Source organism: Physeter macrocephalus, chromosome 16, assembly GCF_002837175.3.
Source record: "Physeter macrocephalus isolate SW-GA chromosome 16, ASM283717v5, whole genome shotgun sequence".
NCBI lineage: Eukaryota > Metazoa > Chordata > Mammalia > Artiodactyla > Physeteridae > Physeter > Physeter macrocephalus.
In genome coordinates this window covers 71978449-71995934 of record NC_041229.1, presented here as the reverse complement: position 1 = coordinate 71995934, position 17486 = coordinate 71978449, and the positions used below count along the sequence as shown (strand labels likewise).

The 17486-nt window shown below is 57.7% G+C and overlaps 2 protein-coding genes across 18 annotated transcripts in view; one reads left to right on the top strand and one right to left on the bottom strand.

Annotated features, from left to right (window-relative positions):
• The window catches only part of SERGEF (secretion regulating guanine nucleotide exchange factor), a 307372-nt gene that overhangs the window by 234267 nt on the left and 55619 nt on the right, over window positions 1-17486 (top strand). For 2 of the 16 annotated variants that reach the window (XR_003683645.1, XR_003683644.1), the window contains 3 exons: window positions 11375-11495; window positions 13022-13175; window positions 14416-14499. The exons of 4 other annotated variants lie outside the window; for them this stretch is intronic. Coding sequence is in view for 7 of the 12 variants with exons in the window: in XM_055091608.1 (XP_054947583.1) it covers window positions 11375-11495; window positions 14416-14548 (254 nt within the window). In the remaining 5 variants the exon portion in view is untranslated. Of the gene's footprint in view, window positions 1-11374; window positions 11496-13021; window positions 13176-14415; window positions 14793-17486 lie in introns of those variants that run through there. 10 more of the 16 variants (XM_055091608.1, XM_028501257.2, XM_028501265.1 and 7 more) reach the window with 8 other exon arrangements.
• Window positions 1-17486, bottom strand: part of KCNC1 (potassium voltage-gated channel subfamily C member 1) — a 43686-nt gene that overhangs the window by 2190 nt on the left and 24010 nt on the right. The window contains exons 2-3 of one of the 2 annotated variants that reach the window (XM_007113209.3): window positions 8323-9256; window positions 1189-1377 (exon numbers count right to left, since the gene is read on the bottom strand). In XM_007113209.3, coding sequence (XP_007113271.1) covers window positions 1189-1377; window positions 8323-9256 — 1123 coding nt within the window. Of the gene's footprint in view, window positions 1-1188; window positions 1378-4038; window positions 4407-8322; window positions 9257-17486 lie in introns of those variants that run through there. The other variant, XM_028501277.2, reaches the window with a different exon arrangement.

The following is a 17486-nucleotide window of genomic DNA, read 5'->3' as shown; positions in this document are numbered from 1 at the left end:
GCAGGCACCAGACTGGATCAGGTGAACACACTAAGCACCAGTGACCAGAAGGACTTCCCCTGTCTCCCTGTGGGCTGCCTCTCCTCTTCTGGGTTTGCCCTTTATTTTGAGTTCTATGATTTCTCCTTGCATATTGTTGAACCATTTCAAATACTGGAGCAGTTGTGAATGGCCACCGGCTACACCAACTGTTGCTCTAAAAAACCAACTATCTGGCCCAAACTGCTCACCCCGGTCAGCATGCACCCCGTGTGAGCCTGTGAGCTGCTTCCCAACATGCATGAGCCGCCCAGCCAGTCTGCTGTGCCGAGGATGGCTTCCTCTGCCTTCCAGGCCCTGGCCGATGCCTGGAGCCTGGAGCTAAGGTGCGCTGGGCCCCCACCTCAAGCCTCTCCGCAGCCCATGCTCAAGCTCTAGTGGAAGCCTTTTCCCCAGGGGGTCAGCCTAAGATAAGGGTCCGATCCAAGGAGACTTTGAGCAGGGACCGCCACGGGGCTCCACCTTCACCAACCACAAGGGGGCACTGACCACACCCAGGGCCATGGCTGACGGGTGCTGGGGACAGAAGGGGTTGCATAGAGTCCTCCGTAACCACCTTCTCTTGGCAAGTTCTCTATCTGCCACTAGCAGTATTCTGACTGGCACATACCTTACCTCTGCAAGGACACGGGCCTCACCTCCAAGCCCTGAAGCTACCTTTCTCTTCATGCCTCCCCTCCCGCTGGTCTGTGGATTCTCTTTAAAGGATGCCACTTTCAGAACATGGATCTTGGTTGGCTAAGCCCACAGGGTCCTGGTCAGACCAGGCCCACCCCATCGCCCTCCTCAACCAAGGGACAGGGGAGATCACTTTGCCTTTGGGGTCTGACCTGCCATCTGCCAGAGCAGCCTGGGGGAGTCGAGGCTCCTCCCACATCCCCGGGTACCCCTCTGCCTTGGGGGCTGTAGTCGTCCAGCCTGTCCCCAAGTCCCTTCCTACCCCTCAGCTCAATTCCAACCCACAGCTGCCTGGACCTCCGGTTCTCTCCGCCAGCCTGCCATCCCACTTGCAACATTGGGACTCAGAGCTCCGGGGGCCGACCCTGGGGCTCCTTGCCCCCCTCAGTGTTCCTGCCTGCCTCTCAGCGCCCCTTGCCCGCCGCCCCGCCCACCCATCTGCAGGGGTGCCAGGCAGCCTCCTCTACATACCCTTTCTCACTCCTCCACCAGGTGGGCACGCGTACTCCCCGGTTGATAAGAGGAAGCAGGGTCCGTATCTCTCGCGGGTGCCCGAGCGCGTAAAGGGCAGGCCCTCATCGGGAGTGAGGGCCTGGTCTATGTGGGGGCAGTCTTCGTTCGCCAGCGCGGCCTTCGCCACCTCCCCATTCAGTTTGGAATCTTCAAACATATAAGCAGAAGCTATTGAGACACTGAAAACTGTTTAGTGGGGGGGGGGGGGGAGGGGGCGGGACAGGCCAGAAGTAGGGCATCGGCAAAGGGCAGCCCGTAACTGAGGATGGAAAAGCGAGCAGGCCATGGAGGGAGGCATAAGGCTGGGGGTCCCCAGCTCATTCAGGCAGCCCTTGGGCTGCCCACAGTGCTGGGGAGGAGGGTTCCTGGGTTTGCTCAAAGTTTGCAAAAAGATGAGTTGGTGATGGGTCCAGCAAGCGCAGTGCTGGGGGCCAGGCCCCAGGTCCAAGGCGGGGCCGATGAGACAGGATGGTGTGGATGCGGTCATGGGTAGAGGGCCAGACACAGAGCTCAGGGAGAAGACAGACAGACACGCAGAAACACTCCTATTCAGAGAGGCAGCCTTTTCTGACCCCTCCGCTGCCAACCAGAGCCCTGCTGCCTCCCATCCACATCCAAGCTGGCTGCTCAGGCATCCCTGGCCCCATCCAGACCCCATCGATCGGCTCTACTCCAGGCCCCATTTGGATCCCCTCTGGTCACTCGCTTCACGCTGTCCCCCTCCACACCCTATCTGATCACTCGATCCCCCCATATGGACCCAATCTGGTTACTCTGTATGCTCCATCCCCCATATGGACTAGGCCTGGTCACACAGTCTCCTGGTCCCCCATGCAGACCCAATATGACCACTCAATCTGCTCCATCCCCACACAGACTTAAGCTGGTCACTCAGTCCACTCTGATCGCCACACAGACCAAGCCAGTGTCTTCCACCCTGCCCTGCCCCAAGCAGTCCTCGTCAGCTTGCACAGGCGCAACAGGAATGTAGGCATGAGGCAGTGACAGCGGCCAGGACTTGGGAGGGGCTCCCATTCCTCTGTCTCCTTTCGGCAGCATCCCCCACAAAGCAGAGCAAATGGATGTGTAAAGACAACAGTGGCTGATGGACTTGGGTGGGAAAGACGAGTCTTGGCCTCTGCGGTAGCCTGAAAAGGAACCTGGGAGGAAGTTTGGGGCACATTTGGTGAGGGCGAAGCATGGCCAGAGCAGGGAGCTCTCCCTCTCCCAAGTCCAGGAGCAGCGCCGTGATAGCCTCTGGAGCTGGCAGAGGTAGCTCCGTCGGCCTCTGTCCCCGCCCATCACTCTCGGGGACTGAGCCTGCCCCACGCTCTCTGCCCTCAAAGCAGACTCTTCCTGGCCAAGGTGGCGCCGACTCGGCCCCCAGGGTGTGCACTGTGGTTTCCTCAAATACTTCCTCTAGGGTGACAGCCTCAAGGGAAGACAGACCCCACGGGGGCGTGACCACATGGGGAGGCCCTCTGAAAGACTAAAGAGGGGCAAAAAGCTGGAGACAGTCTCCACCCGATTTGACCCTCTTCCATGACCCTGTTCACATCATGTAACTACACACAGAAGTGATCCTTCTCCGTGTGCACACACTCAGCGTGCCCGCGGGCGGGATCACAGCCCGTGTACATATCATGTCACTACAAAGAGGCAGGCAGTCAAAAGAGAAATGGACCAATCAGGTTTATTCGTAAAGCAAATCAAAAAAAAAAAAAATCCCATCATAATTTTGGAACTTAAAAAAAAAAGTCTGTCGTACAAGATGGCAAAGCATTTCACGTACAGTGCGTTTCTTGACAAATCCCAGGGGCTTCACTCCCCAATTTACTCTGAACCAGAAAGGCCAGTTACCAAGGTAACTCTGATACCACGTGACTGGGGCTGGGGCCTCTCTGGGGTCTGGGGGCTGCCTAGCACTTGGGGTGTGTCTGAGGGCACACACGTGAGCTCACAGACAAGCCCGGTTCTGCCTCCCAGTCTGGCTGGTCCCGTCTTCCCTCCCAAGGGTCTCCGGGGAGAGGGCAGGGAAGTTTAAGGGAGGAGGTTGTAGATGAGGGGGCAGAAGTTGGGGCCCACAGTACCCTGCACACAGTTTCCTCAAAGGGAAAACAGCGAGTCCTACCAGGCAGCGTCTCCGTCTGGGAGGGGAGCCAGGACTTGCTGTCTCTCTGCTGGCCATCGTCTGTCAGTGGAGGTATCTACAGCCTGCAGGGCTTGCCCAGGGGTGGGTCAGAGGTAGGTGGTGGAGCCTGAGACCCCTCATCTAACTCTGCCCCCCAGCACTGTGCCCCTGGAGCAGCCAGCTCCCACAGCATTTAGAGGACCCAAAGCTGAGGCTGGTTTCCTGCAGGGGTCCGGCCAGGGGGCAACCATCAGGGACCCCTGGGTGGATGTGAACTGGACACCCTTCCCTCCCTGGAGCCTGCTTCTTCTCCCAACCATGGCCTTGGAGAAGGGGCTGAGCCTGGGGGCTGGTGGCAGGGGGAGTGTTTATGTCCCTCTCTGTGAAGGAGCCAGCTTCCCTGGGCTGCTGGCTAATCTGCAGTTTGGTGTGCTCTCAGAAACTGGGAACATTCTCCCTTCCCAACTCCAGAGGCGGGCTGGAAGAGAGACCACCCAAGGGGGGGCCAGCTCTCCAAACCTGGGAAAGCCATGGAAAAGGCCAGAGGTGCCAGCCCACCCAAGACTCCCCACCCTCCTGCCCCCACCCCCTCCTTTAGATGAGATGGCCACCAGGCCCCTCGGCTCCCAGCTGCTCCCCAGGAGGCTGGGAGCCCTGCCTCCCCTGGCCCAGGGCCCCTCAGCCCCCACTAGACCCGAGGGCCTGTGATGATGAAATGGCAGCATGGGCAGCGTCTCACGAAGATGGTTTCCAGGCTTTGAAATGGGCTGAGAGAGATGAGCGTCCGCGAGAGGGTCATTTTTTTTTAAACTTTGGAGCAAGGAGAACCCGATGTCCGGCCCTGAGCCAGCACGCTGGCTTCTGTGCCCTGGTCTCCAGGCACCGCCGAGGTACTTACTGTTCACACCAGCAGCGGGCGCGCGGGGGGCGCACGCAGGGCTGGGGCGGGGCGGGAGGGGTGGCTGGGAATTTCCTCGGGTTTAGCCCCGAGGGGGCTGCCCAGCCCGGGGCTCAGGGAAAAAGTCCCAGGCTAACTGGGGACAGTCTGTGAGAGACACGAGCAGAGTACAATCACGAGAACCGGCACAAGTCATGCAACAAAACGAGGAGAGAGAGAGAGAGAAACATGATTAGTGGAGAGAGAGAAAGAGAGAGCACGTGAACAACACAGAAAAGAACACCCAGGCCTGGCCCTCAGAGCCCCTCATTTCTCCGCTCCTTCCCCCTTCGCCCGCCGGGGGGCCACACCGACCCCGCTCAGGGCTCCTGCTGCCCCCACCCTGGCCCTGCCTCTGAGCAGGAACTCGGTCAGCCCGCTTGGAGGGGCCCTGCCCACACCCCTCCTGGTCACTGTTGTCCCAATCCCCGCCACCTCCCCTGTCCTAGGGGCTACACCACTCCTGGCCCAGGAGGGGAGTGGGGGAGGGCTGGGGCCAGGGCGCTTTGCACTCGGCAGCTCAGGGCAGAACCCAGAGGCTGCAGTGGTAGCTCCCAGGGGGCCCAGGCAGGGGCTTTTCGGGACCTCACTGCTGCTCTGTGTGCTCATGGACAGGAAGCGGGGGTCTGGCCACCACCCATCCCCCGTGCCAGCCCCCTCCCTGCTCACCTATGGTGGGACCCTGCAGCCCCAGACACAGCACCCCAGAGGACCAACCCACATCACAGGAGCAGGGATGGACGAGACACACGTGAATGCACATGCCAGGACAGAGGAAGCACTCCGAACTGCCCAGAGGAGGTGGTCTGGGTCCCCGACTGCAGATGGGGGAGGGACCCCCCCAGCCGGGAGAGGAGCAGCCTCTCCTGGGCTGTCAGTCCCAAGCAGTCCCTGACCATAGGGGCGCCCTCCTGGCATCCCCCCGTGAGGCCCTACAACCCCTGCCAAGACGAATCCCCAGAACACTGACGCCATGCCAGCCATGGTACAGAGGAGACCAGATCATCCCTCACAGACACACAGACCTGAGGTTTCAGGAGAGACCAAGAGGTGGAGGTGAGGGGAGGGTGCTGCTGACATGACTGGGATGGCTTGCCTGAGTCCCAGGGGTCTAGCCCTGGAGGTAGGGGGTGCCCTTAGAGCCCAGCACGCTGCACTTGGCCCCAACCCAGGTTCTAAAAGTGGAAATGGAGAAGCCCAGCCCTCGCTGAGGCCACTTGGCTGCCCTTGGGTGTGGAATGAGATTGGAAAGGCCCGGGGGGCTGCATCTCACCTCTCCAGTGCTGTAGGGTCCAGTCTCCCCCCCATTTGCCTTCCTCACCTCTGGCCTCCCCCACACTCACTCACCGACTCACCCAAACCCCACGCCCAACTAGGACCATAGCTGCAAGCAGGAAAGGAGGCAAATGGGAAGGGACTCAGGGGTGCCGGGATGAGGAGACACCCCCTAAGGACCACACACCCTCTTGGTGATAGATAACCTGGGTCTCACACACCAGCTTGCAGAGGGAGGAGTGTTCTGGTGAGGGATGAGGCTCAGAGGGGTCTGGGATCTCAAGACAGCACGCTCAGGAGCGTGAGAACTTGGAAAGGGGGCGGGACAGAGTTTGGGGATGGGAGGGAGAAAGGTAGGTGGATTTGGGCATCTGGGCTCCAGAGGGCAAGCTCGGAAGGGCCCCAAGTACCCCCTCAGCCATAGAGACCATGCAAGCCAGGACACTCTGAATCCCTGAGACCTGGGGCTACAGCGAGGAGGTTCCCAGGAGCAGGGCTGCCATGGCTATGGGGCCCAGGGCCTCCAACAGGAGTGCACAGGCTTTACAGGCCTGCTGCAGCATGGCAAGAGGGCTTGTGTCCTGTGACTAGCTGGTGTACCTGCCAGCACACACACATCTGCACTCCACGTGAGTGTGCACGTGCATGCATGTGTAGGCGTGTGTGCATGTATGTATGTACGTGTGTGCGTGCATGCATGCCCTCAGCACATGGAGAATACTGGCATTGTCTGGGAGTACTGAAGAATTTGTGCCTGACTGGAGTGAATGAGGGATCCTTGACAGATGGGCCTGGGGCACCCATATTTGAGGCACCGATCCTGAAAGATTCAGCGTTGGGAGGATGTGACAGAGGGCCAAGGAGCGCCACGGTGATACCACTCAGGCTCAGCTCTTCCTGCTGGGGCCTGGAGTGAAGCTGGGGGGCTAGGCCCGCCCAGACCCTTCCCTAGGGCCCCAGGAATTTTCCTTGCCATGATGGCGGCTCCTGAGGTCAAACAGAAGGGCTAGCTAATCCAAAGCAGGAGGGTGGGGCAGGAGCTTTCCACGGCCCATGCCTGGCTTGCTAAGCAGGAGCCACACCTTGGCTGGGGAGTCCAGCCCCCCCACCCCCGCCAGGTCCCCCTGTTCCAGCCTCTGAGACCCCTGCCCAGTCCCTGGCCCAGCCCAGAACGCTAGCCACGTTCCTCTCAGGTGCCCACAGCAATCCCAGGGAGTGGGGAGGGGTATGGGGCCAGGCGAAGGGGCTGGAAGGTTCCCACGGACAGAGAAGTGGGCCTTGGGGGTACTGCTCTGGGCAGCGTAGCTGTGGGATGAAAGCCAGATCAGGGGTAGGATGGGGGTGGGGGCCATCGGGGAAGAAAGAGTCAATCACCCACTGGGGGAGGCCACCCAGGCCAGGAGCCACTTGCTCCTCTAGGGCTGAGCTAGCCTACAGCCCCCCTGCCTGCCCTGGGCACAGGGGTGTCCTCTGTAGACTAAACACCACCTATCACTGACTCAGCCTTCCTCGCCCCGGCACTCCTTCTTAGCTCAGTGTTGTCATTCTTCTCTGGGTCGTTCATTGCCTTCAAATCCCTGTGTCCACAGAATAAGTTGATGGTATTCCATGGGTAGAGGTAGACTATGGGCTTTATATCTTCGGACCAGAGCCCCATGATCAACTTTATGTGCTATGTGCAGGTTCTCATAAAACTGAGATAGTCCCATAACGAACCACTAGCCATGGAATATTAGAATATATCCCACGGTGACTAGTATTGTTTCATGGCCCCCCTCCCCCCCCCCGACCCCCACTGAATTCACGGGAAAGTGACCGTACACTGGTTGGGATGTCGTGTATTGCTGCTGCAGTCCCTACCGCCGGAAACGGGGAGAACTCTGGGTGGGAGGTTGTTTGCTGGTCTGTAGCGCTTTCATGTAAGCTGCCGGGTGGTGGCCCCCTCTAGTCCTTCGCTCACGAGCCGCTCCCATCAGAAGGCCACCGGAAACTCCCACTTGACCATCAACCCAAACAGACAACGTGAAAGCTAGAGTCACTCCAACAGGTTCCTAAAGATAAACGCTAAACTCTAGAGTGGTGGTGGAAGATGAGTTGGTTCCGCATGCTGTGGGGTAAGTAAGCTTGTTACGTACGGAGGGCAAGAGGCGTCTCCCAGGACGCGCCTGGAGCTAGGCAGCCGGCATCAGAACAGGAATGCTACTCAGCTATGGAGACAGGCTCTGGTGGGGGTGAGAATCCTTGCTGCTGCCTTTGCAGGGACCCTCCTGCCAGATCCCATGCACCATCTGTGCCACACGCACGGCCTGAAGGGAGCCGTGTAAAGACCAAATCAGCAGCTGTCTGGCATTTCCGAATCACACCCGCCCCCGCCCTGCCCCGTCACTGGGTCAGTGGCCTGAGTCAGCGACTCATGCCCCACTCCTGCCCACCAAGCAGCAGTGCCCCCGGGGCTCCTGCCAAGAGAGTCCTCAGCAACCTCGCGGGCCATGTCATCTCTTCAGAACCCCACGAGACCAGCATGTTAACCTCCTTACCGGGGGCCACCAGTGAGGTTCTAGCAGGCTCTTGCCTCGTGAATTCGGCTGCCCAGCATCTCCCTGGGCCCCCAGACTCCACACCTCGAGACTGAGCGCAGAGTCCAGGGTCACCCATGGAACTAAGGAAGCAGTCTGACTGAATCTGGAATCATCGCTACAGGGGGCGGAGGTGAAAGGTCAGATCGACATGCCTCTAAGAGGTTTCCTACCTGCTCTGTTAATTTCTAAAATTTCTTCCTGGGCCAGCGGGCATGTGTCACTCTGAGTACTGTGGTGTGGAGAGTTTACGACAGATTTACAATAATTGGGAGATCCCAGCTGCGGTGGCCGCGGAATATGCTTCTTTTTTTTCTTTGGTAGTTTCTGCTTAGCCATGGCTAAGGAGTAATACATCCCGAAATTGTTCACAATGACGGGCACGGGCATGGCGATGGTCAGCACACCCGCCAGCGCACACAGCGCTCCCACCAACATGCCGGACCACGTCTGCGGGTACATGTCTCCGTAGCCCAGCGTCGTCATGGTGACCACAGCCCACCAGAAGCCAATGGGGATGTTCTTAAAGTGGGTGTGCTCACTGGCACTGGGGTCATTGGGCTGCGCCCCTATCCTCTCGGCATAGTAGATCATGGTGGCGAAAATCAGGACGCCCAGAGCCAGGAAGATGATGAGCAGTAAGAACTCATTGGTGCTGGCGCGGAGAGTGTGGCCCAGGACGCGCAGGCCCACGAAGTGGCGGGTCAGCTTGAAGATGCGCAGGATACGCACGAAGCGGACGACACGCAGGAAGCCCAGCACGTCCTTGGCCGCTTTAGAGGACAGGCCGCTCAGGCCCACCTCCAGGTAGAAGGGCAGGATGGCCACAAAGTCAATGATGTTGAGCGAGTTCTTGATGAACTCCACCTTGTTGGGGCAGAAGACCACACGCATGAGGAACTCGAAGGTGAACCAGACCACACAGACGCCCTCGATGTAGGTGAGGAAGGCCTCCGTCTCCGCTTCCCGGTAGTAGCGCACTTGCGTGCCATTCCGAACGTTCTCGATCTCTGTCTTGTTCACGATGGGGTTGAAGCGCTCATGGGTCTCCAGGCAGAAGGTGGTGATGGAGACCAGGATGAAGAAGAGGGAGGCAAAGGCCACATACTGTGGAGGAGAAACACACAGTGTCAGAGGGGAGGCCCTCCCCCCAGAGCAAAGAGACCCGGGGTGCCTCTGGGCTGGGTCCAGTCAGGGGCTGGGCTGCGGAAGATGCCTGCAGGATGCCCCTCCTGACATAGGCCAGGCTGACAGGCCACCTTTCCCTCTTCAAAGCACGGAGCACGGGGTTAGGAGGCTCGGGGGTTAAGAGGTTGTGGCAGAGATTGCTCTGTTTTCACAAATGCCTTTCCTTTCCTCCTGGATGCACGGCTAGACCATATCTCCCAGCCTCCCTCGGGGCTGGGTTGGGTCACGTGACTGTGCTCGGGCCGGCGGACAGTGCACAAAAGGGTGTGCACTAAGGCCAGGACCGGCTCACAAAACCTTCCTGCTCAACCTTCCATGCCTTCTTTCTTCCCCCAACTGCCAGTCAAATGCTGAAGCCCTAGGAAGCCAGCAGGGCCACCAGAAGGAAGCAGCCTGGGTCCCTGAAAGGAAAGACATCCACTAAATACATGGGTGGGAAATAAACTTCTACTGTCTTAAGACACTGTGATCTGGAGGTGATTTATTAAAGCATTTAGCTCCCCCCCACCCCAACTAATAAAACTGACCAAGGTGGCGGAGGCAGAGGTTGGCAAAGAAAGGAGAAGGGGGAGCTATGGTGGAGGCAGGCCCCTCACAGGCCACATCTCCCATCTTTCTTTCGTCCCTATGCTAGTCTACTCACCTACTCACTCTCTTTTTCATGGATCTGTACCTCATTCATGCGGTCTCTTCATGTTCTATCCTATGTGGAATTGCAAAAGTTATATCTGCCCCAGGGCCCTGGACACCTCTTTTACCCACTTCTCTCTATCATCCCAGGAACTCACAGCACCATCTTGGAAGTGAGTTCCCCATCTTGGAGATATTGAAATAGAGGCTAAGTGGTCATTTGTCAGAGATAGTGTGTTGCAGGTTCAGGCATCAGGAGGAGAATTGGACCGGGGTCCTCAAAGGCACCATAAACCATAGGGTCTGCTTCTCTCCTACTGCTGCCTGCCAGCCCCAGGGTAGGGATGTGGGTGGGAGGGAAGAAGAAGCTGCTGGGGCTCTGGCCTCTCCAAACATATGTGGGCGCTTGCTCCTTTCAGACCCCCTCCCCGGTGAGAAGGAAATGGCCAGGATAACCCAGCCTGTCCAGAACCACCTGCTCTGGCCCTGAGCCCCTTGAGAAAGGTTCAGGAGACGCTTCGGTTTGGTTTGGTGGCCCCAGCTGATGACCCCCTGGGCTTCTCTGGCCCCCAGCAGACATGGGTACCCGAGGAAAGAGAGTCAAGCAGCTATCTGAGTTTCAAACCCTCCTACTCAGACTGAATTCCAGGCAAGGGCGCTTCTTACAGCCTCCAGTCGAGGTCCCTGGAACACTAACACTTCCCTGGGCAGGGTTCCCCTGCCCAGGGGTTCTCCTCCAGGGGCCCAGCTGGTCATGTGCCCACTGCTCCCCTCTCCTCTGGGCCCCCCTTCACCCAGCCTGTCAAGACAGACCATGGCCAGTGCAAGGCCCTCTCCCTGGAGGCAGCTCTGGGCTATAGTCTAGAATGGGTGGCAAGTTCGTTCTCCAGAGCTGCCTTCATAGAAAACTTCAAGGAGTGCCAAGGCCCCACCCTGTATCTGCCACAAGAGGCAGCCATGCTGCTTCTAGCAATTTCTTTAGTTTGTACTGATGCACCTCCCCACCTGGTGGTGGCCCTGTCTGGGCTGACCATGGCCATGGGACCTGGCACCCAACCTGGCACAGATCCAGAAACTAAGAACTACGTAGACCTTCCAAGACACATTTCGGGTTGGGGGAAGGGGAGAGAAAAGGGGAAGAGACAAAGTCAGCATTTTAGAATGTCAGAGTAAGAGCAGCCTTTAGAGATTATCTGGTCCAAGACACTACATGCTACAGATGGGAAGTCTGGGGCCCAGAAACAGGAAGTGATCTGCCCAAGCCACTCATTATGGCATGCTAATACTCCTGCTGGTTTAAAGCATCGTGCAGTTTTCAAAACCTTTGTCCTAGACTACTATCAAGTGTGACCGCTATGCAGCCATCCATCCATCCATCCATCCTTTCTTCCTTCCATTCCTCACCAGGCCCCAGGTTATGCCCAGCAAAGAGTGGAATAAGACCTCAGCCCAACCCCCAGGGAGGCCCCTGCACAGCTGAAGGTAAAGGACACACACAGAGACAAGTAAAATGCAGTGGACTGAAAAGGTGAGCCCCCTCAGCCCTGTGATGCAGGTGGGGTTTGGACAAGGTGAGGCAGGGACTTAAGCCAGGTCTTCTGACTCCAGAAACAGCTCTTTAAGGATCCAGATAGTGCTGACCTGGGACACCACAGAGGTAGACCAGGAAAGCAAAGTGGAAGCAACTGGAAGAGGTCACCAGCTCTGATCCAGGTTTATCCAGCTCCAGCGCTCTTTCCATCACCAGTTGTCAAAGCTCTTGGAGCTAAGAACACATCCCAAATGCTGGGTATTTGGCCCTAGATTCCCTCTGGAGGGCCCCATCTTAGAGCTTGGAATTCACAGCCCAGGTTCCCAAGGGGTGGGTCACATTGCTCCCCTGGCCTTTTTGAGAGAGGGGAGGAAGACACACACTGTGAGTGTCTAAGGGATGCCAAGAGGCAGGGCCTGCTGTGCCACTGGGCTCCTGATCCTGGCCAGTGGTGGAAGGCAGGAGGCACTGCCCCTCCCCCCACCCCATCAGCCATGGCATCCGCTTCCCCAACCATCCCACAGCTATCCTCCTCTGTCCCCTCGACTCACGTGGGACTCTCTCTCAATGGGGCCACTGCCATCAAAGCCAGCATGTTGTAGGCTTCAATCTCGGCCACACCCAGTACAGTACAGCCTCCACCCACCTACCAGAGGGGGCAACCGTTGGAATCCCAGCTCTCTGCCCACCACCTGGTCATGCTGCCCACAGAGAAAAGCCCTGACTCCTCAGCCTGGCACATGAGGCTCCCTGTGCCCTGGCCTCATCGACTTCCCAGGGTCCCCTCCCTGCTGCACCCAACATTCTTGCCACATGCAGCTGTCTGCTATATCTGACCGCCCCCCCACGCATCTCCATGTCTTTGCACTGCTGTTCCTGCCTCCAGGGTGTTCCTGCTGATCTCCGCGTGGAAAAACCCATCCGTCCGTCGGTGCCCCACTAAGTAGCCCTTCTCCCGGGACACCTTTCCCGGTGAGACTCCCTCTTGGCAGCTGGGGCCCTTAGGAGGCAGCAAATGCAGGGATCCCCCCCACCTCAACAAGGAATGTCTAAATCCCCCTCCAGGGAGGCAGTGAGCCTGTCTCTGACTCGTACTCGTTAGTGCTTGCGGAGTCTCACGGGAACAGCTCAGAGAGGGCCCTGATGTCCCCTGAGCCTTCTCCCTCCCTCCCAGGTGCCCCCAAAGGCCCTCAGAGCTCTCGTCCCATTTGCTCCTCTCACAGGACAGGTTCTGATGGGAAAACTGAGGCCCAGAAAGAGGTCGGGTCTCCTAAAATTAGGGTAGACAAAATCCTTGGTTCTCAGCCAGCAAGGGCCATCCCGTCTAGATTCTTTCCTCTCTGGGCCCCAGTGACCAAGGATTGGGGCCGGGGGGTGGGTAGCAGCAGCCAGGCCTGGAGCCAGACACCAGGACTTCTTCCTCAGGGCAGCCGGGGAGGTGGTAGCCAGGCCTCCTACCCTGCCTGGGCCTCCTGGGTGCCTTCCTGGACTCTGTGGCCCATGCACCTGGTCCTTTGTCACAGGCAGGGCCCCAGCAACATCCGGGTCCAAGTGGGCCCTTAGGAGGGCTGTGGAGGAAGGTGCCCCTGGCTTGCTCGGACTGCCATGATCTCCTAAGCCTAGCGACCAGCAGGTCAGCCCCGGCGCATCAAAGCCAAAGCAAGAGCCCGCAGCCAGGTGAGTCCCCAGTGCCCTCCTTTCCATCCTCAGGGAAGCTGAGCCAGGAAGGAGAGAGGAGAAACTGTCAGGGCTGAGGACCTACTGTGCGCCTTTAATCCTCCCACAGACCTGGTGAGACAGGTGGTCATACCCCATTGTGCCAAAAAGGAAACCCAAGTACAGAGAGGTTTAGGGACTAAACCGAGGTTTAAGGCTAGGGATGAAGCTGAGGCTTGAACGCAAGTGGATCTGGCTCCATAATCTAAGCTCTGTCCACCACCAGAGGTACCAAAGCTCTCGGGGGCTAACAACACAGCTCTGCGCAATGGGGAGCCAGCCCTAATTATATGTGGATGGCTCCATCTTGGAGGTTGGCACCCACAGCTTGAACTCCCTGAGGGCAGGTTATGTCTGTCCCCAGTGAGGGAGAGAGCCAGGGTACTTGGCTCCACAGGCTGGAGCCCAGGCACACCTGAAATGGTCTTGGGCCTCATTGCCCAGGGCTTGCTAGCACCTGGGGCAACGGCAGCCCCAGGGGCGGGGAGGCTGCCCCGTTCTGCTCACGGAGGCAATGCCGACAGCAGCCCTGGATGGCTCAGCCTGCATGCCTACCTGGCCCACCTCTTGGCAAGACCTGGAGAGGGCAGGCTGAGAGAGGACCACAACTTGTTCAGGGAGCTCAGCCAGAGGGAGGGGGTGGGTGCACGGGGATGGGGAGTTCCTGGGATCAGCTGATCCTGACAGGGAGGGAACCTCTGCCTGGCAGGCCCAGGTAGCAAGCCTTGGAAGCCGTTTCTGCAGTCACCCTGGGCTGTCACTCTCAGGACTGTAGGGGCTGTAGTCAAGGGCCGGGGGCTGCACCCCATGTGAGCTGTCTGCCTTCCAATCCCCAGTCACCCCGAGGACAGTCACCCACAGACATGCACAGCTACCCGGAGCACGCGCCTCACCTGTTACCTAAGTACCTACCCTGTGGTACATGACCGCACATACACAGAAGACACAAGGACGCATGGATTGCACTGAAACATATCACTGCCCACCAAGCGTGAGCACCCAGGCGCTGTACCGCGAGGCGCGCGGCCCCATACCTCCCCCTCGCAGCCTGTGCGTATGCACTCGGAGCACACGGACGGTCACCACACCGCGCGCCTCCTACAAACACCCCAGACTCCAGGCATTGCCACACAGCTGGCCCCTCCCCTGTCCACCTCACCCCCGCTGGGTGGGACTGACTCGGTGTCTGTCTCTCCCGCAGGACGGCAGCCCCAGCCCATCTCGCCTCAGCCTCCTCAGCCTTCCCTGATGCCCTCACCTGTCTCCTTGCCCAGACAGTGCCAGCTCCTGGATCTCCCGTCTCTACACCTGCCTGTCACCCACCGGCTTCCTGATTTCCTGCCACCTGCCAGACACCGTCCCCTTCCCTCAGCACACCACAGCAGCAGCGCCCCATACCCAGGACCCAGGCCAGCTGGGAGGCCAGCCCTCCTGGGCTTCTAGTCTAATGGGGGGCACAAAGGGAGATTTGCCCAGCAGCCCAGGGCCAACCGTCACCCAGCCTGGCCACACCTCAGAGGCCACCCTGTGAAATTTCAAGACAACGCAGGCAACATAGCCTGATAATAAACAGCATAAACCCAAACTGGTGGTTCTGGCTTTTCTTTCTTTCTTTTTTTTTTTTCAGAATCACAAACTGTGAGAGACCCACCAATTGTGTTCTAGAAAGAGGTAGCCATGGCAACAGAGCGAAGCATCCCATTTCTATGGTAACCGGGGTGGTGAGACTGTTGGCTGTAAAGTCAGACAAACCTACTAACGATCTGTTGACTTAAGAAGATATTTTATAAATCACCAAGTTATTTTTATCATAACCCCACCCCTGAAACTATAAATCAGAAAGGCAATTTACTATCTATTAAAATGACCAATATGTGCTATGACTTTCATTATAAATTATTTATGCCACAGTCATCTTTAGAAAATTGTGCTTGTCTTTTGGAACTGTTCGGGGGTTCACCGTGGGGATCTGTGTTCTTGCAGTTTGGCGTTCCAGCAGCAAGGCGATGGCTGTAATGTGGTGCTGGGACCAACATTCTGGTCTGGCGGCTCACTCGCTGCATGACCTTGGCAGGCCACCTCCCCTCTCTGGGCCTCAGTTTCATCATTGGTACAGTGAGGGCTGGACTTGGTCCCTTCTGAGGATTCTGAGACCGGCTGAGGCTGTAGGCAATGGGGCTAATCAGGGGAGCCCTGGCTCATGTCCAGGCCCCAAGCCCCTAGAGGCTTTAGGTCAGTTTTTCTGCCTAATTAAGTCTGCCCAGCGGGGGTGTACAGCGTTTGAGTTAATCCATGCAGAGTCAGTGATGCAGAGCAGGAGGGATGGCCAGTTGGCCTAAATAAATTGTCAGTCGAGTTGAGTTTGGAAACTGAATTAGACTCGTCTGGACTTCCTTGGGCTGGGCATGCCCAGAGTATGCTGTGCTGGCTGAGCACATCATAGCTTACGGCGGGGCAGGAGGGGTCTTTGGGGTCCAGTCCCAGTTTGGTCTGTTAATAATGCCTCCGCATGAACCCCCAGAGGCCTGGCTGGGTCCTGAGCACTCTGTCCAGCATCCGGGTCTCCACCCCATTCCTTCTCACTAATCCTCCCCTTTTGGCACCCAGCTCAGGGAGCAGCAGGTGGGAGGTGCTTCCCATGGTATGGAGGGTGTGAGCGGGAGTGTGTGAAAGTGTGTGCAGAGAACATGCCGTGTAGAAGGTCTTTGTGCTGGGAGGGGAGTGTGGGGGGGGGGAGAGGTGGTGTGTAAATGTGGAGTAGCTGTGTACATGGTGAAGGTGTGTCACCTGTTTATGTCTCCTGACTCTAGGCATGTGCCAGAGGCTCATGTATGTGGTCACTGTGTGTGATGTATGTGGTTCATATAGGTGGTAGAAGTGTGTTTGTGTGTGCATAAGGACATGCATGGGGTGTGATGTGTGTGTATAAGGACATGCATGGGGTGTGATGTGTGTGTGCATAAGGACATGCATGGGGTGTGATGTGTGTGTGCATAAGGACATGCATGGGATGTGATGTGTGTGTGCATAAGGACCTGCGTGGGGTGTGATGTGTGTGTATAAGGACATGCATGGGTGTGATATGTGTGTATAAGGACATGTATAGGGCATGATGGTGTGTGTGTATAGGGACATGCCTGGGTGTGATGTGTGTGTGTATAGGGACATGTATAGGGTGGGGTGTGTGTGTGTGTGTGTGTGTGCGTGTGTGTATGGGCATCTCTTAGGAGAATCAGGGTCTGGCTGAGCACTCTGGACATGTGTTCTCTGAGTTGAGACCATGACCCTTGTCCATGCCAGAGATGGTCCCTCACACACTGGCCGAGGCGGGTGGTGCCCCTTCCCTGGGACTGTCTCTGACTGAGAGAAAAAGGGTAGACAGGGTGGAGGTGGGCTAAAGGCCGCTGCACCAGCCCAGGGAAGGCCACAGGGAGGCAGGGCTGTGCCCAGATGGGAATCCCCTCATCCCACTGCACTACCCCGCTCAGTCCCGGGTGCTGTAGCCTGGGTAGTGGGGGAACCAAGGGCAGGAAAGGCCATGCCCAGGCCTCAGGGAGCCCAGACTTTTCCAGTGGGACAACAACCCACTTCACTGAATTCATTCTCTGGATTCCAGACCCAGGTCATATCCAAAAAGGGCTGCCTCAACAGCTAGGCTGGCAACTTCTGAGGTGGCAGAGGTTCTGTGTTGCTTTCATTCCAAGATGCACATTTTGGAAATGAAAATGTCATAAAATATACACATCCTTAAAATAGTACATCTTCTCATATCCCCAACATGCTGTTATTTAGCTCATGGCATAGTTGAATCGATGGTACTTTGGACTTAGGAAAACAGTCATTAGAAACCCAGAGCAGCAAGACAGAGGGGCCCTCAGAGGTTTTTTATCCAAAAGCCGCCCCTTGTGGCCGGAATGGGGAAATGGAGGCAGAGCCTCCCGCCCAGGGTCATGGAGCTCGCAGGGTGGAGCAGGGGTGAGAGTCAGGTTCTCCTGAAACGTCAGTTCTGGGCTTTCATCATCGTGGCTTCTGAGCCTTTGCTCATTTAACACGCGCTCCCAGGCCTCTCTGCTCTCCAGGTCCCGCCTGCCTTCTAGATCCTGGGTCAAAAGCAGCACAAGTCCGTCTGTCAAAGGAGGCAGCAGCTGGAGCAGAAATGGCTGGACATTGAGGTCAGACCAGCCTGAGTTTGGGGCCCAGCTCGGCTGGTGACCTTGGACATCGCCCCTTTCTGAGCCTTCATTCCTGGACAGGGAAGGGGTGGATAACATT